The sequence below is a fragment of the Phascolarctos cinereus genome, unplaced genomic scaffold (genome assembly GCF_003287225.1).
Source record: "Phascolarctos cinereus isolate Bilbo 61053 unplaced genomic scaffold, phaCin_HiC Scaffold_2;HRSCAF=192, whole genome shotgun sequence".
In the NCBI taxonomy this organism is placed as follows: domain Eukaryota; kingdom Metazoa; phylum Chordata; class Mammalia; order Diprotodontia; family Phascolarctidae; genus Phascolarctos; species Phascolarctos cinereus.
Window position 1 is genome coordinate 374,479,692 of NW_027555625.1, and position 22,274 is coordinate 374,501,965.

General features: G+C 43.2%; 1 protein-coding gene across 5 annotated transcripts in view; it reads right to left on the bottom strand.

The window, feature by feature from the left end:
* Positions 1-1,891: 1,891 nt before the first annotated feature.
* The window catches only part of GNPDA1 (glucosamine-6-phosphate deaminase 1), a 40,828-nt gene continuing 20,445 nt past the window's right edge, over positions 1,892-22,274 (bottom strand). For 2 of the 5 annotated variants that reach the window (XM_021005153.2, XM_021005155.2), the window contains exons 2-7: positions 13,906-14,035; positions 11,460-11,561; positions 8,505-8,687; positions 6,653-6,837; positions 4,030-4,204; positions 1,892-3,069 (exon numbers count right to left, since the gene is read on the bottom strand). In XM_021005153.2, coding sequence (XP_020860812.1) covers positions 2,975-3,069; positions 4,030-4,204; positions 6,653-6,837; positions 8,505-8,687; positions 11,460-11,561; positions 13,906-14,029 — 864 coding nt within the window. In that variant the 5' untranslated portion in view covers positions 14,030-14,035 and the 3' untranslated portion in view covers positions 1,892-2,974. Of the gene's footprint in view, positions 3,070-4,029; positions 6,311-6,652; positions 6,838-8,504; positions 8,688-11,459; positions 11,562-13,905; positions 14,036-14,817; positions 14,907-16,172; positions 16,265-22,274 lie in introns of those variants that run through there. The other 3 variants (XM_021005154.2, XM_021005152.2, XM_078150500.1) reach the window with 3 other exon arrangements.

Sequence of the window (22,274 nt, forward strand, 5' to 3'; positions counted from 1 at the left end):
AACAAAGCTTCCAGTGAGATCACAGAGTACAGTGTGCCTTACAAACAGATTTAGACCCTGAAATATTGAGTGGTAGGAAAGGATTTCTGGTCACTGAGCCACATTCTGAGACTAATGAGCTTACTGAATACATTTTAAACTCACACGATAACAATGACAAAAGATACAGACGTTTTGGGTGCTTATTAACAAGTGTCACCAGTAGATGGCACAAGTCTTTGTGTTGTGGTCAAACTACAGCAGGGTAGAGCATAATTGATTAAATGGACTAGTAATGCGATCAGCTGACAGTCCATTTGATTTTCTCCCTGTCTTTTCTCTCCATTTCCCCTCGTGTGTGTACATGTACATGGAGTAGGAACTGAACTTGTGATTTCATTGGAAACTTCCTCTGCAATTCAGTCTGAGAGAGATGCCGCTAGGTGTACAGAAGCACTCAGAGTCAGGTTTTAGGGCCAGCGCTTCCCACTGTGCCCCACCCTACACACAAGATACACAGAATGTCAGCTGACTATGTTACAAAGGCAGGAAGAATGTGATAATGCCAAAACATTAAGGACAGTCTAGACTACACAAACATTGACAGCTTATTTGCCATGTAAGCAAAGCAGTGAACTCCAAAATTCTGCAGGCATTAATAGAGAATCAAGTAAAGATTAAGTTACAGGTAAAGCCTTCAATAAATTAGGAGCAAGAGAATCATAACACTATCTTGTCCTGTCAGACTTATCAATAGCCAGACAGTCTTTCTTGAATCCAAGTTTACTAGATCTCTGTGGTCAGAAAACTAGCTTCCCAGGGGCGGCTAGGTGGCGCAGTGCACCAGCCCTGAAGTCAGGAGGACCTGAGTTCAAATGCAGCCTTAGACCAAACACTTGACACATACTAGCTGTGTGACCTTGGGCAAAAAAAAAAACTAGCTTCCCTAGGGTGGTTTTTAATCTAAATGATGATTATGAACTTTAAGCATCCACAACGTGAAGATTAAGACAGAATTGCTAACTTAGTTTTTCTCTGACTATGCAATGACAGAAGGTGATGATAGGTAGTTATACAGACATAAGATAAAATTAAATACAGGAACAAAAATAGAGGATCAGTTTCACTGGTGTTATTGCAACTTTTAAGTAAAAAAAAAAGTTATTCCAACACTTTCCAAAATAAATTTTAAACGGCTTATGAAAGTAGGATCATAGGGTTGAGAACTGAAGAGGCCCAGTAGCTAAATGAATTAATTGCCCAAGGCTATGTAGTTACCCCAGGTCTTCTGATACACAATCTTAGTGGCTTTTTTTTCTTTCTTTATTTTTTAATATATGAGGCAGTTAGGGTTAAGTGACTTGCCCATAGTCACACAGCCAGTGAATGTTTTGTGTCTGAGGCTGGATTTTACCTCGGGTCCTCCCGACTCCAGGGCTGGTGCTCCATCCACTACACCATCTAACTGCCCTTTCTTATACACCAGAAGTGTCAAACATATGTGGGCCAACTAGATTAAAATATAATTGGGAAATATTTAACGAAAGTGGCTCTATACCACTCATACTGTACTATTCCTATCACATTCTAAGTGTTATTTGAAATCAGAGGACCGGGCCCCAAATCTTACCTCTGTCACTACTTTTGCAACCCCAGACAAGTTACAGCCTCTTTGTGCTTTATTTTTTTTAATCTACATAAATTACGGGAGTTAAGTAATTAGTTGGTTTCCTTACTAGAGGCCATCTAATTAAGGAGGAAGGATCTGGAGTTCTAGATGACAAGTATAATTTTGAATCTCTAGGCTTATGTGAAGAAGTGAGTCATTGCAAAACATTTTACTTATGAAGTAAACATACCAGTGGTCTTTGTAGGGGAGGATTAAAAAGGAAGTTCATTACTCTTCACCACGTTCCATTTGAAAATATCAAATTTAATAGAAAATATCACATTGTAAACAAGTCCATTTATCCATCAGTTCAAAACAATTTTACTAATAACATAAAAGCTAAAATTTAAATACAAGTAGAAAACACAGTATTCAAAAGTTCTGTCAGAGGCACCTGAATCAGACCCAACTTCCCCGAAAAGTGGAACCAGCAGTAGCTTGTCATAGGCACATAAAAGATTAGATAGTAAGAAGGCTACACAGTGAGTGGAATGAGTATGGCCATCCCAAACAATGGAAGTTCCCATCATCTAGAAGAGGGATAGCATGAAATGTCCTACCTTCAGCAAAATATCCCTAATTGAAAAAGGTCCCAGAGAGCAGGGATAGTATACCTGATCTAGCTTAGTATCTCCCTCAGTGCCTAGTACTTTGTCCATAGTGGGTGATGATAAAAGTTTACTGAATGAATATTACAGGACAGCAAAGTGCACAGGCATTTTAAATAGGGATGGGCAAACTTCACTAGGAAGACTTTTCAATATGTATAGCCTTGCACTCACAAATCTCAAGAGTGAAACATTGATGTTTTTCTGTTAAACCCAATCCTAAGAAGTGAGGGGTCTGCTGTGAGAGAGAAGACAATCATAAAAAAGTAAAATAGATATTCTTCCCCACCTACACCTACATCCTATTCAGGTCCAAAATGTTTACTTTCCCCAGGTCTGCTCTTCCATATGCTACCAAAGAGACCCCTTCTAAACAAAGTGTGTTCCCTGTGCCTTAGGGGCACTTTTTAAATGTTCACGTTGGGCATTTCTATTTCCATTTCCCCTTATTTAGCAGGTAGAACATGGCATTAGAAAAAAAATGACATACTTCAGAGAAAAAATCAAATCACAGCACAAAACACCCATTTCTGTAAGCTTCAACCCTTACTGCTGAGTACAAAATACCCACCTATGTTCACTTTCATCAAAGGCAGACAAAACATTGGAGTGGGCATATAAAACGTTTAATCAATGAAACTTTTTTTCCCCCTAAAGACCTGTTCCCTCAAAGTCTGTATCTCTTTGGGGGATTGGACAGCTGGCTTCAAGGGTAACGTTAGTCACTATATGGTCTCTTTGAAGGTTGGTTTTCCTTTGCTTCTTTCATACTGTACAGTGGTTCCACTAGTTTGTTATGAACAATCATCAACCCTACCAAAAGAACAAAACAAAAATCAGGTTAGGTCAGGTTCAGGTACATCACAGAGTAGTTTTCAGAGGCCATCCCCAGAGATTGTTTAACTTTTTTTCCAATGTCTTCTAGATCATAAACACTTTTCTGGTAGGAATTGCATGTATTCTGTCTAATGCACTTCAATTCTGTCTATAACTTCGATGCAACAGTTATATCCCATGAATTTTCTTATTTATAATTTATCAAATTATGGAAGTAATTTTAAACACACTAGGATGTTAAACACACCAGGTATATTAATGAAGCCTTTTCAGCTTAACTCAATCACAAAGTCTCAGCACTGGAAGGGCCATATCTGAACAGAAGTCCCCATCTATCTCAAAGACTTCTCTGCTCAGAAGAAGTGGACAACATAATGGAATGATCAACTGCCTTATTCTGGATTTAGTCTCTTTATGCAGCCTAAGATTGCATTGGTTGTTAAGCTTGGAGTCTACTATTACCTCCAGCTCTCTACTGGCCCAGCCTTCAAAGAACCCAGGGTTAGATACACATCATCATGAAACATTTGTCTAGGATTCTGGTGAAGGTGTATATAAATCTGGATTTTCCCATAATCAGTTTACTTAAAAGTCCCAGGGCACTTAGTCTAATCGATGCCTTACCCTGTGTAGTTATCTAACAATGTGAGGCACTCAATCTGTAACAGTGTAAAAACTGAGGATCCTTACCACAGCATGGGAGTTAGATGGTAGTCTTTTATTATTCATAATATTTGGGATATTTTCAACTTCATAATTCTCTATTCTTTAAAAAAAAATCCCTACTCTCTTAAACAATTAGCTCCCAAGGTGTGGAAAAAGGAGGCCATTTTTACAAGAAGGTTGTGGTTTTGCTTATTTATATATCACCCAGAGATTCAAAGTAGGAAAGTGAATTCACTCCTCCCCCCTCTGTAATTCCATATCAACCCTCACCTTTGAAATACTTAACAGTTTTCACTTTAAGCTCCAGTGTGGCATCTTCATCACACACAAATACTACACGGGGGTGCTGCTGCAAGGCAGACACAGTCCACATGTGACTTATCCCCTCCTCAATGGCTTTGTGCAGTGCAAGTGCCTTTTGGGCGCCTGTAATTAAGATCATGACCTAGAGATTGGAAAACAAGAGAGTTCACTGGACAGGGAGGGAATCGAGGCCCCCAAGAGCTTGCTGTGGCCCTGTCACTAAACCATCTCTTGGGCCCATTTGCTAGGCTCTCAGTTCATAAAATTCTAGAACGTTAATAGCAAATAAACTACCTGATATTTTTGCCACTCATACCATACATTACAGCAGCTGGAATGCTGGGATTAGGAAAGGTTCTCACAGAGGAGGTGGCACTGGAGAGCTTCAAAGAAGGCTAGAGACAGATGCGGGACGGCGTGTGGGAAGTGGCTGCTTCTGGAGACTGGATAGGATACTATCTGCCTCACTTGCAAGTCTGGCTTGGGAATGGCGGATGATCAATGTATACATATGTATGTATGTGTGTGTATGTATGTATATACACATACGTATATTTATATATACATATGTATGTAGTTATATAGGTACAGCTTGTACTAAATGGAGGTAAAGGTTTCTTCTAGCTTTAGCAACTATGTGGTTCTGTGAACTTGCAGTAAGGAAGACCTGGATTCAAATCCCACCTTTGGTCACTGTGTGACCATTTGTAAGTAGTTTAAGTTCTCTGCCTTAGTTTCTTCATCTGTAAAATGGGGGTAAATGATACCTTTAATAGTTATCTCACATGGTAATGAGGCCCAAATGAGTCAATGCATATAAATCGCTTTGCAAACTTTAAAGCGCCATAAAACTGTCGACTATTGCTATAACATATCCTTTTGAAGAAGCAAATAGGCACTTCCGAGCCACAAACATCTCGTCAATCAGTTCTGACACTGAAATTTGCTTCCGATATCCTCTAGGCCTCTATTTTCCAAACTGTAAAATGGGTACTCTTACTTTTTACCTACCTGGACAAAAAAAGTCATCTATCTATAAAAGGGTCCCAGGGAGTAACTGTAAAATCCAAAAGGTTATTATTACCTAACCTAGTCACCAGTAGGGAATTAGATGCTTTAGTTAATGTCCACCAAAAAACCATTAGCCAACTAGCTTTTCTTAAATATAAAAATCCCTATTTTTAATTTTATAACCACACCTCATGACCCAAATACCAGAGCTGAAAGTTAAACCCTTTAAGGGCGAACTACAGAGAAGGGGATGACACACTGGTTCTTCTCTTTTGCTTTCCTTCTCTGAGATTCAAATGTATATGAGGGCTCAGGGAGAAAACTGGACAAGCGAGCAACCTGTGCTTGCTTCAGAGCTCTGAATTCTCTAGTTCCAGGAAGACATACTAGTCAACTAGTCAGCACTCGCCATCCAACTCAAGTGAAGCAACCTGAAGACTGGGCCTTGGGGACTGCTTTTCCTTCATTAAAGTTTTTTTTTATTGTTTTAGATAAAGTGATTAGAGTGAATAAATGATATCCAAAGACCATTTCTAGCTAAGAAAAAAAAATTCTACAACTCTGAATCTAAGTTCAGAGCCCCTAAAACTTGGGACTCCTCCATCCCCAAAACCTTTCATCTTGATTTACTCTTACAAATGGCTCTAAGTAGAGGTTCTTATGCCTGTCTTAAAATAAGAAAACCCAAGACAGCAGTAGCTGAAGTGACTTTGTGCTGCCCAGCAAGTAGGGTAAACTTGGGATAGAAGCCGGGTTTTCCAGTTACCTGATGAGGCTTCTCTCCTTTGAGTCATAATTATGACTTTTCTTTTTTAAGTTAGGCCTTTAAGGCACCAACATTTTACAAACTCCAGGAGGGGTTTAAAAATACAGTGCCAAAAGCATCTACTAGTTCAGGGGAACAAATGAACCCACCTAAAGTTTAAAAAGAGAATGGGGAGGGAAAGAAGGGAAGAGTTCTCCACCTTGCAAAAGGATGAGATGATTACTTCTGCATTTAAGTGAGCAATTGAACTGGAAGATCAAAATGTTTAAAGCCACCTCCTGTTGAAGATCTATCAGGAATTACAATAAAGCATCTCTGAAATTTTAAAGTCAGTCAGTGCAAATACTGGATTCCATTGACAAGAATTTCATCTTGAAACAAACTGAACATACCTGTTTGGAAGGTCAACTGCAACCAATTAGCCCTGCCCACATTTACCACTCCAGTCACTGGACTACAGGACACAGGTGTCTGTAGGAAGGAAATAAACTTCCCCCAATACAGACTTGAAATGCAGTAAAAAGGAAAACAAGTGTCATGGGCCCTGGGCACGTTCTATCTCACATGCCAACATTAAATCCCATGTGGTTTAACTACATACCCTTGACTCTGAGAAAGAAACATCAGAACACTACTTACACTGAAGGTAGCGTCCCATGAGTCTGCCACTCTTCCCAGAGATATGCCCTATACTGTTCTGGATCAGGAAGGAGAGGGAATCACACTCCTGTCTTAAGAGAAGCCTTGTCGGATGGACAAGCCTCCCAGAGGAAACATCAAGGAAGATGAAGGGCCCTTCTATCATCATCTCACCTCTCTGGCATCCATGACTGTACCCACACCCACAGTGAGAACCATCGTGGGGACTTTTGAGAGTTCTCCATCGAAGTATCGAGAATTGTATAGGATGGTATCCACGGCCAGAGTCTTCACTCGGGTCCTAGACGCCAGACTGGAACCAGGCTCATTGAAGGCGATGTGTCCTTCAGTGCCAATACCTGCACAGGAAATAGGTGGTACCAGGAAGACCAGACATGGAAGTCAATACTCCCTCATCAATAGCGGAGATTGCCGTGAACTGTCAAGATCACAGACACCAGGACACATTGACCAAAGAACCACCAAAAGAACATGGTACAATGGAAAACAAGTTCCAAGTTCTGCTGCTAATTAACTATATTATGGGTGACCTCAGAAAAGCTATAGTCTCTCTCTGCTTCAGTTTCTTCATCTATTAAAGTGGAAAGAATACCTTTTCTGGCCACCTCACAGACCTAGTTTGAAGATACAGATGAGATCATATAGATTAAGCACTTTTGAAAAAAGTTAAAATCATACAAATAGGTGACCCTTTCAGTTTATTACTCAAGACAATATATCCTGGATACGTAACTGACAGCTCAGCCTAACACAGCAAACTTTCAGACATAATGAGCTCAGGGCTGTCCCACTGTGGATTATATTAAAAAGCTTACTTTCTTTCAGTAGGTCATAAAGTTTATCAAGTGAGTCTCAGAGTGCACAACACTGGAGGAAAAAACGTGTGCTGGTTATTAAAAGTACATAAAACATGATGACACATGCACGCACACATGAGGTTGACTATTGTGTTACAAAATAATTCAGCTGAGCCACCCTTTGCTCCTAGCTAATGAACATGTTGTGACCATTTGTGTGATGTGTTCGTTGTCAGGTAATTATAAAGCATCCGGGAGACAAATCATGCCTACCCTCAACAGGCTTACAGTTCTTTCCAAAAGGCAAACACTTCCTCCCTAATCCCTTCATAACTTAGGAGTTGAAAAATTAGTCTCTTCCCCTGCCCCCAAACCCATCTGGTGGAGAAATTATTCTGATACCTTTAAGCACACCAGAACTGCCACACTAATTAAGCTCAGGAGTCTGTCTGGTGGGAATGGAGGGTCCAAGAATTGAGGTGGAGTACCCTTGTCCTTCTTGACATCATTACCCTCAGACCTCTCCTGATTCAACAAATAAACTAATACTTTCTGCTCTTACTGTAAATAGCTGGGAATAAACTCATGGAATTTATATAAATTTAGAGCTACATGGGGTTTTATCTGAGGTAATCTAATCCAAATTCCTCATTTTATAGATAAGGAAACTGAAGCCCAGAGGGCAAGTGACTTGCCCAATGTAGCAATAATGGAGGCACTGTCAGGATTTGAACCCACATCTTCTGACTCCAAATCCATTGCTTTTTATACTGGATCATTTTGCCCTCAAAGAGAGAACAATCTGAACATAAAATAATGTAGCTAATGATTTCACTGGATTAATTCAATAAATATTTCATGTAAGAGAGACCTCAAGATCACCGAATCTAGCTCCCTTAATTTATGGATGGGGAAACTCGGGCCTATAGAGAAGTGATTTGCCCAGTATTACAAGGCAGAGTTTCCATGCCATGTGCCTTCCACCATAATGTACTGTTCATTGTTTCTAGTAGGAAGCAAGACAATAAAAGGATGGGCAAATTTTAATGTCAGCAGGGTGGAGTGAGAGAGGAAGAAATGATTTAGGGCCCAGCCCAGGAAATAGTAAGCTAAACAGCCTTTTTTCTAACCAGACTGTAGGACAGACCTATGCTTTCTCCTCCTCTTGAATACTTACTGACAGACCAGCCCGTCAAGTTTGACCTCACCTCCAACACAAAGCTCAATCCCTCCAGCTTCCCTGATCTTCTTTTCGAAAGTATCACATTCTGTCTGCAGATCAGATGCATTCCCATCCAGGATATAGGCGTTTGTAGGGGAAATGTCAATGTGTTTGAAGAAGTTGTTCCACATGTAGGTGTGGAAGCTCTCAGGGTGGTCACGTGGGATGCCTAAGGAACACAGCATCACTGTTACCTTTCTGTCCTCCCCCAAAAGTAGTTGACAGGACACCTCAGAGAAACAAATCAATCAATCAGCAGGTACTTATTCAGGCCTTACTGGGGGTTAGGTATAGAGCTACCCTTAAGAACCCTATATTCTGGGGGCAGCTAGGTGTTGCGGTGGATAGAGCACCAGCCCTGGATTCAGGAGGACCTGAGCTCAAATCTGGCCGCAGACACATAACATTTACTAACTATGTGACCCTGGGCAAGTTACTTAACACGACTGCCTAGCCAAAAAAAAAAAAAAAAGAAGCAGCCTATATTCTGAAACACCACACAAAATAAGTACAAGGTGAATGTACGGTGAGGAAGGCAGTAGCACCTGAGAGTTGGAAGGCACCTCACCTGACTCTACCTATAGCTGACAAAGAATCCCTTCTACAGCTTCCCTGACAAGTGGTTGTCCGGCTTGTGCAGGAAAAGCTCCAGGGAAGAGAAGCCCAGCACTTCTTGTGGCAGCCCATTCCATTTTTGGAAAGCTCTCCATGGTTACCAATGTTTCTTGTTGAGCCTAACTCTGCCTCTTTTCAGCTTCTACCCATTGTTTCTGGTTCTGCCCTCTGGGGCCAAGAAGATGAAATTTAATCCCCTTGTCACATTACAACTTTCAGATATCTGAAGACAGGTATCATGTGCCTCCCCAAGCCTTCTCTTCTACAGACTAAACCAAATTCCTTCAACCCGTCCTCACGTGGCATAACTCATGTATTTTCACCCTCCCGTTTACCTTCCAGTTCATCAATGTCCATTGATCAATGAAGCATTTTATAAGGGTCACACAGCTAGTAAATGTCAAGTGTCTGAGGCCACATGTGAATTCAGGTCCTCCTGACTCCAGGGCTGGTGCTCTACCCACTGCACCACCTAGCTGCTCCCCATGCCAGCTCTCGAAGGAAATGGAATGCCAGATTGGTAGAGTGCTGGACAATGAATGATGCAAGGGATTCAAGGATGGAAGACTTTGCAAAGGTGACCAGTTAACTAAAGGGTCAAGATTGAGAGTAAAGTCAAGCCTAGAAAAAGCGCTGAAATGACTATACCTGTAAAGAGAATAGAAAATAGATTTAGGAGAGGGGTAAGGTACAGGGAAGAATGGAAAGACAAGAGGTTATGATTAGATAAAGGAACTTCAGAGTTTGGGATTGTGGAGGCAGAACACTTGAGGGTGATGATGAGTGAAGTCTAGAGCTGAGATAGGGTAAAGGTGAAGATCACGGGAATCAAAGCATTCCTAAAATATGGGATCCAGAATTAAACACTATACTCCAGAAGTGATGGGGAAAGTATGCTCAAACAATGTTGGGTTTTTTGTTTCTCGAAAAAGATCTGAGGGTTCTAGTGACCTGCTAGATCAATGGCAGCCAAAACAGCTAATAAAATCTTAGGCTACTTAAGATAAGCATCATGTCCAAGATTAGGGAGGTGATAATCTCCCTAGCCTCTGCCCCAGTCAGGCCACATCCAGTCTTGACACCAAAGGTTCTTAACCATTTTTGTGTCATGGACCCCCTGGAAGTTTGGTGAAGCTCATGGACTCTTTTTCAGAATATTGTTTTTAAATACCTATGCTAAATACATAGGATTACAAAATAAACCAATTATATTGAAATACAGTTTTTGTAATATTTTTAAAAATCAAGTTCAGGGACCCAAGGTTAAAGATCCCTGTGCTACATATTCCTGGGGGATAACAGCCTGAAGCAGAAAGTTTTAGTCACCACTTGTTTACCTGACACCCTATGGCCAACCTGGAAAAATTAACCAAACATAAGGGAAAGTTATCCCCCAGCCGCAGGAGATAGGTTGTATGGTGGTTCCCACCTGCAAATTCCATGTAATCTCTGTGTGTGTGTGTGTGTGTGTGTGTGTGTGTGTGTGTGTCTCCCCCCTCCTTTTTCTCTTTGCTCCTGTCTCCCCTCTCTGTCTGTCTTCCTCTCTTCCAAGTTTTCCTGTATCTCCTTCCCTCCTCTCCATCTTCCCCACGGGGCTCGGTGTGCTGTGGGAGAAGGAAGGACATGAAGGAAAACAAAAGATATCACTACCTTCTAACAGCTTTAAAAATGATTTTGAATTATTCCACAAGAGACTCGCTGGCAAAATTGCAGATTGAATTGGGAATATTTCTAGTGTGAAGCTAAATCTTTGTCCTTCCTGTGTGTCCTACCTCACTCGACCTATGCACCCCACAACTCATTACACCTTTATTGGCTAAAAACAGCAATCAGGCTTCCAAGATGGGATTTCTTTGGTCAGCAAAGACACAACAAATATTCAAAGAACCAAAGAAATTTCAAAGTAAACCCATCAAAAACAGAAAGGGGGTTGGGCAGAATATTTTACACGGCAGAGTGAACAAAACAGGTCCCAGACTTCTCCCAGTCTCCTGTTTAATATCCCCAGCAGACTGGAAGAAGTGTTAAGAGGAGAAGGAGAGACTAAGAAAAGGGATGGTCTAAATACTGATTCCAGGTGACATATCCTGCCACGAATTTCTCTGCAATCATTCTTTCCACAGAAGGCGCAAAGGTCAGTGGCAGACACCATGCTCTAAGCTACTTGGCAGGCCCAGGCCTTGAGCCCCCATTATCACCCCTGCCCTGCTAATCATTCACATGACTCAAAGGCCCTATTCCTCCTGGGAGCCCCAAGCCAGGGTCAGAAAGCTGCCACTGCCTCCGATAACATCTTCCCACCATAGGCCCTTAAGAAAGCACTCACCCACATACTCATCCATGTTAAATGTCTTCACGTACTTGAAGGAGAGGTCCCCATTCTTATAATACTCAATCAGCTTCTTGTAGAAAGGAAGAGGAGTGCTTCCTAGAAGAAAGGGAAGTCAGTGAGTGTCCCTTTGAGAGGTCTAGGAGTTTGTTAGCATTGCCCAGAAGCCCAAACAGTGACCTGAAGACACCTTTTTCTTAGGACCAGGCCTATCGATCCCAGGTCAGATCAGAAACCCTACTCTCCTCTTTCCAACTAACTACCGCTTTATCTTTCCAAAAAGTCTGATTATGGGGATTCTCACCCGCTTTGTCTTCACTACTAGGCAATCTCTAATTGAAGTTGGAATTCACCCAACCCTAGCCCACCTGGACCCTTCTTTCTCTAACTCCTTGAGTTTATTTCATATATATTTATTGTGTGACTGTGTGTCACAATTTAACACATTCTTATATAGCACACCCCCACACACAAGGCTCTTTCCCCCCTAGACTATAAGCCCTCTGTAGGTAGGTAGTGTCTTGTTACTCATGTATTCTCCACAGCACAGGGCTGCACGGCCACATACCAGGCATAAGGAGGGATTGCTTTGCATAGTTTTTTTGGGCTCCGGGGAACCCCAGTGAGACTCAGACCATCCCCACTGCCTTTGTTCCTTAAGAGAGTCACTGCCCAAATTCTACAGACCTTGGCCATCAGCTCTAACGACTCTGAGACTTCTGAGAAAGAAGTTAACACTCATCACCCTAGAAGACTGAAAAAAAAAGAACTAGGCCTTTGAGCAGCCACGTCCTACACAGCTGGTACCCACAGAAGACATCTGATGACTGCCATGTGATGATATGATGAACAAGCCTGTAGCTGTGTCCCTCCATGGTTAGAACACCAAGCTACTGGGAAGCCAATGAGATCAAGGACTGGATGCCGCCGTGGACAGCTTCTGTCCCACAAATACAAGAGAAACCAGGTACGAGAGGAGAAATGGCTCAATATAAAATCCATCCTCACTGTAAGAAAAATAATTTGGTGCACAAGCCTTGTTGTCTGATAAGTAAGTAATTTTACAGAATCCTCTTTCGAGAAATAATTACAGTTCACATTTATATAGTGCTTTAAGGTTTGCCAAGCACTTTGCCCACCTTGTTTCATCCTCACGACAACCCTTGAAATAGCTATTATGTCCATTTTTCAGATGAGAAAAGTGAGGCTCAGAGATTAAGTGACTTATCCAGAGTCACTCAGCTAGCACATATCTAAAGTAGGATTAGAACCCAGGTCTTCCTGACTCTGAGTCTAGAACTCGATCTACTACACCAAGACAAAAACAATACTCTTAGCCTCTTGACTAGCCTGAGTGGGTCATGCTTGCTTTTCTATTTAGCAGGATCCCAGACAAAGCAGTAAACAACTGCTCCCCATTTGCACAGAAAACAGGGTAGGAGAGAATGGACTAAAAGTGGAGAAGTATTCTAGGTTAGAAGGGAGAAAGAATTAATTAAAAATTATGAGATGCTGCAGCTATAAAACCTCAGTCCTGCACCAGACCATTCTGAGTTCCAATAAATAAACTACTCTTTGTCCTGGTAATGGTAGTGTCTGCTCAAAGTGCCTCCAGTTATCTCCTGACTACTCCCACCTGGTCCCTGCTGATCAACCCATCTGTGGCCTACTGGGGGATGGCTCACCGCCTCCCTTCCTGTTTATATCCAATGAATCCAACTGAATTGCCATTTCAAGGACCTGTCCTGTTTCCCTCTAGTGCTTGAGAAAGTGGCTGCCAAAAGTCAAATGCTTAGTTTTTTGTATTTTTAAATAAAGAGCTTAATGCTTATGTAAATTCCAAGTTTCTTCTACCAAACTCCATGACCCCAAAAGAGCACAGCAAAGACGAGGTCTGGGGAGGCCCAATATGATGGTTTTATAGCTTTGCCAGTAACTTTAGCATCTCAGCTATTTTAATCAAAATCAATAATTTGAGCAAAAGTGTGTGAGGAGCAAAGGAGCACCACATGGCTGGGAGGAGAGAGGGATCTGTGTTGAATATGGGCTCTTATATTCCTAAAGAAAGCTACCCCATTTCTTACAACTTTTTGGTTATAAGTTAGTTTAGTTTAGCTATGTAAGCTCAATCACAAGTAACTCCTAACCCCAGAAACCTATGCCAAACCAAAGAGCAACAAATGTAGACAGTTGTTTTTCTGGAATGATTTAAAGGGTGTCATGTCTGGAGGCACAGGTGGATTGATGAGCTCTGAAGTTCCTTGCAGTCCTTCCTCCCCATAACCATTAGTGCTTTGAGAACCTTTGCAGGGTAAGAAATGCTACACAAGGAAGCCCAAGCCTTCCTTGTGCTGCCCGAACAAAGCTGCCTGTGCTTCTCACTTCCAGATACCTCATCCTCCCCACTTCTACCACCTCAGCCACGCCCCTCAAAAGGACCTACCTGTAGGAAGCCCCAGGGTGAAGTATCTGGTGGGGCCTGGTTGAAACTGGACGATTCGGTTTCTGATGTACTTGGCAGCCCATTCACTGGCCTGAAGGGCATCTTCTAAGATGATGAGTTTCATTGTGTCCTATATGGGGATTTACAAGGAAAAAGAGAGAGCTGAAGCAAATGCTTCCCTTTAGGACAGCCAGCATATAAGCCCCAGGGAGTTCTGAGCTGTCCATATATAATCAACTACAACCTTCTCACCCTGCTGCCAGGAGAGTTTCCACCCCCACCCCCCAAAATGTTCACCCACACATCTAACAGGCCCCTCCTGGCTGTCCCCATCACCTGCCACCCAGTGTTGGGGACAAAGGATCCTGGAGACAATTGGCAGAAGGTGGGACAGCCTATAAAATAATGGCTTGCATGTAAATAGCATTCCCACGTCTCATTTCATTTGATCTAAGGACCAGAGAAAATCAGAGCCTTTGAACGAATGAGGCATCATATGCTTACATGGGAGACAGATTGGGGTTGAACTGGAAGACCTTCCCAACAATTAACAGTTGTCCTACAATGAAACAAGCTGTCCCTGTAAGGAGTGAGCTCCCAGACGTAAGATATCTAAGCAGAGGCTAGATCAATTACCCAACAAGCATTATTAAGCCAGACGCTGTACTCAGGCGTTGCGGGTACAAAGACAAAAATGAAGTAGCCCCTGCCTCAAGGACCTTATCTATTGATGACCCCTTGCCCAGTCTGTTAGGAAAGACATGCATGCATCTGGAACCTTTTACAAGTTCCAAGATTCTGTAACTCTCAAATGTCCCGGTCTAGGAAAAAGGGATCATTTCACATTTCCTGTAGTATGTAGTATTCTAACATCCTCCACTCCTGATTCTAAATCCAGCGCCCCATTCTAACCTCACTTATAGGTGATTTCCGAAGGAACTGGGCTGGCAGTACCAAGTTCTAACTTTACAGGAGGCGACAGTATGGAGTTTTTGTGGAATCTGGAGTTAGAAGAACAAAGCACTTTAAAATCCTGGCTCTGCTCTTTACAGATAGCTAGGAGGTAAGCAACAGATAGTGACAGGCTTGGAGTCAGGAAGACTCATCTTCCTGAGTTCAAATGTGGCCTCAGACACTTCCTAGCTGTGTGACCCTGGGGAAGTCACTTAACCCTGTTTGCCTCAGTTTCTTCATTTGTAAAATGAGCTGGAAAAGGAAATGGCAAACCACTCCAGTGTCTGCTGAGAAACCCCCAAATGGGGTCACAGAGAGTTGAACATGACCGAACAACAAACATTACTCTTTGCAACCTTTGTGACCTCATGTAAATGTTCTCTCTGGGCCTCACCCGTTATGACCCCTAACATTCAAACCCAGGTCTTTGACAGCTTAAATCTTTGATTATGTGACTCAAGGCCTAGAAGGTTATAACATTTGTCCTTTCTAACTTCACAGGTATGCAGTCATATGAAGCAATTCCCGTGAGAACAGGAATTAAATTCAACTAAATAGGTTAAACAAATGGAAAATGTTATTACAATGGGCAAGGCCTTTTTTCTCTATCTCCCACGATCAGTGGCTGGCCCATTTGTTGCTGTTCAGTGGTGTCCGACTGTCCGTGACCCAACTGGGGGCTTTCTTGGCAAAGATATTAGAGTAATTTGCCATTTTCTTCTCCAGCTCATTTTACAGAAGAGGAAAACTGAGGCAAATGGACTTATGTGCCTTGCTTAAGGTCACAAGGCTAGGTAAGCATCTGAGGCCTGCATTTGAACTCAGGTCTTCCTGACTCCAGGCCTGACACTACCCACTATCCCACCTAACTGCCTCACCAGGCACACAGTAGGCGCTTAATAAGTGCATGCAGACTTGACTCTGAAAAGGCTGCTGAAGGTACATAAAAAGGAGAAAAGGGATGCTTCCTTCTCGGGTCCCCATCGCCCCTCCGGTTTCTCTTTCACTCTGGAGACAGAAAGCAAAAGCCTAGCACCCTGTTCTCCTTGGGTCTCGGCTTCCCGGGGCCCGAGTCAGCTCCTGGGGAGCTCCCGTCCCCGGGGGCTGAAGGAGGACAGCAGCTCCACCCCCGCGGCAGCCGGCTCCAGCCGGCAGCTTCCCAGCGCTCCCGGTGGGGGGCTGCACACCCCCCGCTGGGGCTGCACACCCGCGCGGCCCCGCAGCGGCAGCAGAGGCAGCGGCAGCAGCAGCGCCCAGGGCTCACGGCCGCGCGCACGCCCCCGCCTCCCCCGCATCCCATTCGCCGCACTTACTCGTCCCTAGCTCCCGGGCTCCTGCAACGCCGGAGACCGCAAGTGCAACTCCTCCTTTAGGGCTAAAGTCATATGACTGCCAGGTCACGTTGCGATGGATGCTGACTCAGCATCCTCCCCTCCCACCCGACCCTGGTCCCCTGCCCCGGCCACGCCCAAGCTCCCAGCCCTGGTCTGAGGACCGGGCATCCGATTCAAAAAGCCTTGGGGGCAGCTGCCTCCTTCAGGGATCCTCCGGTCCAGGAGGATTTTTAACCTTTTGGACCCAGTCAACCTTTTCTGAATACCCTTTCTAAATGCACAGAATAAAACACACAAGGTTGCAAAGGAAACCGTTTATATTGGCATAATTGACAACATTCAAAAAAATAAACTCAATGGACCTAAAGTTCAGAACTGTGTTAGTCCGAGCCCCTCATCTTATACTTGAGAAGCCTGAGAGGGGAGTGCCCTAGCTTGCTCAAGGTCACACACTCCAAGGCCTTGTGATTTCATTTTTTTTTTTAGGCAATTGGGGTTAAGTGACTTGCCCAGGGTCATACAGCTAGTAAGTGTTAAGTGTTTGGTCTGAGGCCGCATTTGAACTCAGGTCCTCCTGACTTCAGGGCCGGTGCTCTATCCACTGCGCCACCTAGCTGCCCTTTTGTGATTTCTAACCCTGTCTTTGTATTCTATCAGGCTGCCCCCACTGTGGTGTACTTCACACAGCACCCCCAATTTCTTCCCTGCTCCAGTGGTAGCGCCCGGCTCCCTTCTTCATGCCCCACCACATGCCTAATAACTTAAATTTCCCTAGTGCTTCTGTCTACCAGATGCTTTCCTCACAATCCCCGCTGCAGGTCGTGTTGACCCAGAGCAAGTTACCTAGCCTCTCTGAGACAAAATTTCCTTCTCTGTAAAATGACGATGGACTAGATGATGGATGAGGACCCTTTCAACTTTAAATGAGGCACCTACATGGCATAGTGGGTGTCTGCACAGGAAGTCAAGAAGGCCTGAGTTCCAATCCTATATCCAATATTTGACAGCAGTGTCTGAGAGAGGAGAGGGAGCAAACACTTATTAATGTGAGATACAACACTGAGCCTGGAGTGAGGAAGACTTGAGTTCAAATTTGGATTCAGATTCTTTTTTTTTTCACTTTTTTTTTTGTTATTTTAGGCAATGGGGTTAAGTGACTTGCCCAGGGTCACACAGCTAGTAAGTGTTATGTGTCTGAGGCCAGATTTGAACTCAGGTCCTCCTGAATCCAGGGCCAGTGCTCTATCCATTGCCAGCTAGCTGCCCCTTTGGATTCAGATTCTTAATTGTGCTGTGTGACCCTAGGCAAATCACTTAACCTCTGTTTGCCTTAATCCACTGGAGAATGAAATGGCAAACCACTCTAGTATCTTTGCCAAGAAAACCCCATGGACATTGTGGTCATCTAGGTCACAAAAGAGCCAATCACAAACCGCCGGACACGAGGGGACAACAAATATGCCAAGCACTTGATTTATTTGCATCTTTTGTTTTTATATCACCTTCATTTCTCAATGTATCCCTGCTCTCTCCCGTTGCCAGAGGACCATCCCTTACAACAAAAGATTTAAAAAGGGTGGGGACAGGGTCAGCTAGGTGGTACAATGGATAGAGTACTGGCCCTGGAGACAGGAGGACCTGAGTTCAAATCTCTCCTCAGACACATAACACTTACTAGCTGTGTGATTCTGGGCAGGTCACTCAACCCTAATAGCCCCACCAAAATACATATATATATATATATACATATATATATACAAAATACATATATGTATATATATTTCCAGGGTATGTATATATATATATTTTTTGTGGAGGAGGCAGACCTTCAGCCTGAGTATAGTGCCATTCACATGGTTCTTAGGAAGCAGACCTTAACATGTCCCAGTGGGAACTTGACGGGGCTGCCCTCCAATGGGCCCTATGTGTGAACAAAGGGTTGGCTGACCCATAAACACTCTATGGAGGGGACACGCAGAATACTCCCAAGACTATTTGCTCCTTCAATGAAATTCCTAGCCATTAGGGTCCTTCTTGACCTCTGTGTTAGTAAGAGCCCTAGTGAAGCCTCTGATGGAGGAAGCCACCCCTTCCCCTGAAATATCCCTCAGTGTTTTAAGCCTGGATCCTTTTGATTTGTTTAGGGTTGGGGCTGCTGTTGGGAAAACCTTTTGGGAAGGACAGCATCTCCTTCCTCCACTCCACATCTCAGTAATGGGCAGATGTTTCATAGGATCTACCTGCTGACGCACACCAGAATCTCCTCCATAATGTCCCTGACCTGCCCGTAAAAACCTCCAACCTCAAGGGGAAGGGGATAAGAGAAGGGGAGAGAGATAGAAGAGAGGACAGGGGAAGGGATATTCAGAATGCATGACATCTTGGGGTGGGGGGAGGGGGGACTCAAAAACTTGTGGAAGGGAATGTTGAAAACTAAAAATAAATTTATATTAAAAATTAAAAAAATAAAGATAAGATTAAAATAAAATAAAATAAAATAAAAACCTCCAACCTCACACTCCACTTTTTCTTTATCTTGAGCCAAAATCTGTGAATCGTCAAGCATATATATATATATACATATATATATATATACATATATATATGTATATATATATATATATACATATATATATACATATATATATATATATGTATATATATATATAAAGGGTGGGGGGAGAAGCAATTCAGAAAAACTAAGTAACACACACATCTACCTAAGCTGATAGTTTCCCACACATTCTTCTCTCCGTCATGCTCGGTCAAGACAGTGCCCATGGATTGTCAAGTTATGTTGGGCTCTACTTTATAGAGGAGGAAATTGAGGCCGGAGGGTTGTAAGTAACATCCAAAAAAGCCTCCCACGGGTTAAGTGCAGGATATGAACATCCAAAAATGGGAGGGATAAGTAAAACCGAGATCCATCCAAAGTTTGTGCTAAGCCCAGCAACTTTAGTGAGGGATGAAAGGTGGGGAGAAGGCCGCACATCCATGCTTATCCTTCTACTTTACTGGACCATGCCCACAGCATGGACATAGCTGTTGGTTTTGTTTTTGTTGGGAGAAGGCGGGAGTGAGGAGAGAAACAAAACATAATGAGAGATCAGCAGGTTTGTAGATCCTTTAGAACCCCTGTTTCTGAGGCCCTAAGTGATCTCCCAGCAGCTGGTGCTTTTCAGCCTAAAAATTACTTCGTATTCATTTTGTGTAGGGCAAGCTAGGTGGTGAAGTGGATAAAGCATTGGGCTTGGAGTCAGGAAGACTTGAGTTCAAATATGACCTCAGATACTTCCTAGCCGTGTGACCCCGGGGGCAAGTAGTCACTTAACTCTGTTTGCCTCAGTTTCCTTGTCTGTAAAGTGAGCTAGGAAAAGAAATGGCAAACTACTCTAGTATCTTTGCCAAGAAAACTCCAAATGGGGTCACAAAGAGTTGGACCCAACTGAATAACAACAAAAGTACGTGTTGTCTCCTCTAGTAGTAGAATGTAACCTCACTGAGGGCAGGGACTCATTTTATTTTTGTCTTTGTATCACTGGCACATAAATTGTCTGGCCCAGTGCACAGTGCTTAATAAATTCATATTTGATAGATTGTTCTGCACAAGCAATGTAGGAAGGTTTTGACCACTCTTTCAGAGGAAAGTCGTCTCCACACAAAAAATGTTTTATTGATGCTTTTTTAAGCACTGAGGTTCCTTCCCAATGACCCAAGACTCCCCTTTGTCAAAGAAGTATATTTAAATAGAAGAAAATACCACAATTGGTCTAGTCTGACTAAATGTGTGTGTGTGTGTGTGTGTGTGTGTGTGTATGAGTCATTCTGCACCTCTCATTTGGTTCTGATGCCTTTATTCAAAAATTGTTTTTCCAAACAGGTTCCCGAAAGGACTTTAGAGATCCCCAAGGACTTGTTTGGCCTAAGGAATAGGCAGGGATCGGATTCCCTGAAGGACCTGTTCCCCTTGGGTCAGAAGGGTCTCAGTGGCCAGAATTAGTGTCCTTGGTTTTTCTTGTTTGGTGAGTTCCTTTCTTTTTTTTTTTTTTAAACTACTGGGCCTACAGGTACCTTACTGGGCTTTTTGTCTTTTCTCCTTTGCAACTGCTATCTATACTGAGTCTCTCTCGGCCCCCTACCCCATCAGGGTAATCTTACTTTGCAGATAAGAGGAAAGAATGTAAACTCCTAGCTCCTCGAGGGCTTTTGTCATTGCCTAGCCAACGGTACTACCTATCCTCTGTACAAAGTACTGCTTTGTTAAAAGCACTCATTGGAATTTGTGTCTGAGGACCTGGACCTGGGGACAAGTAAGTAGCCTTACAGAATTTTCTGGGTCTCTTTGTCCAAAAAAATTAGCTGTCATCTATATGCCCCATTCCCCTCTCAAGAAGATGGACCCAACCTGAAACCACTTCACACTGATCTGGGGAGCTTCCTGCATTCTGTAATCAAAGCCTAAACAAAGTCCCAGTTCAGTTAAATAGACCTTTCTTTAACACCTGAGCTGGGAATAAAACACGGTGCTATCTTTAATGAGCCCCCTCATTCTTTGCAATTCAGGGAAATTAGAAGGGAGTGGTCTGCTTTGAGCTAGAAAACTGAATTATTCTGCTTCACTCTTCACTTGGTTCACAGCTACCAGCCAGAAGATGGCCTCATGTACCGATAATTACAAATGCTCCCCATGTCCAGAGGAGCTAGATTAGGGCCCTGTTTTCCTGGTAAGCCATCCGGAGGCTGTAGGTCCCCCGAACTGTGTCTAGCACATCTGAAAACCCACTGGTATGTCATCCAAAATAAAAATAGTCTTGGAGATGGGGAATCTTAAAAATCTAACCTTGCAGCTCTTTCTCTAGCAAGAAGATCCAATTGGTTTCTAGGCAGAGAGAATGGATTGAGAGGATTTAATTGGTGAGGTGGGGGAGAGCGCAGCTGTAATTTGCTGAGGCGTTTCGTCACTTGTGCTGTGGTGCCAGACAGCTCTGTGACATGGGCCACCACTTAGCCGCATTTGGGAGCTATTCTCTGATTTGGCTCTTCTAAATCATTAAGCAGAGACTGTCACCTGCAGAGCAGTAGCAGATTACACAGTAAGATTTTCATCATCCCCACAGTCCTATTTCTTGCTTGTTTCAGACAAGTCTTTGTTCCATTTGGAGGAGTGAAGTATTATAACCCTCACCAAAAAAGAAGGCAGACTTCTTAAAGAATATAATAGAGGCTGGGGGATTGTGTGCAGGGAGAGTGAAGGCAGGCATCTCTCAAATGACCCCTTGTGGAATTAAGGGAAATACGATGAATTCTCAGAATTTTATGAGTCCTCTCTACTTGGGACTAAGACGGCTGAGCAAATACAAAGTGCTCTGTTTAGCGTTCAGAGATCTTCATAACCTAGCTGCTTTGCGATCTTCTTACACCTGACTCTCTCATCTGTACTCTTAGCTGTTTCACAAACAAGACGCTCCATCTCTCAGGGCCAGGCATTTTCTCTGACTGTCCCCCATGCCTGGAACATTCTCTTCCTACCCTGCTCTGACTCCTGACTCCCTGACTTCCTTGAAGTCCCAAATAAAATCCCACTTTTACTGGAAGCCTTCATCAACTCTTCATTCTAGTGCCTTCCCTCTGTTATTTCCTATTAATCCTGTGTCACAGGATATATTTTCATTTGTGTATTATCTCCCCCATTGGACTGTAAGCTTCTCAAAGACAGGGACTATCTTTTGCCTCTTTTTGTATCCTGGACCCTTAAGCTCTGTGACTGGCACGTGGTAAATGCTTAATAAATGTTTATTGATTGATTGATGAAAAGCCCAGCACAAAAAGCACATTGACTCTGGAGTCAAAGAAGCTGGGTTCACATCTTACTACTTGTGTGACCTTGGGCAAATCACAACCTCCCCAGGCCTCAGTTTTCTTACCTATATAATGGGGAGGTTGGACTAGGTGACCTCTAACTTCCCTCCCAGCGAGAAATCTATGATTCCATAAAGGGCAGGGCAGTAACCCTTCTATGAAGCACAGCTTTGCAAACTTGGTTACGCTGTGGGTCACTATCAGAGAAGAGGATGATGATGA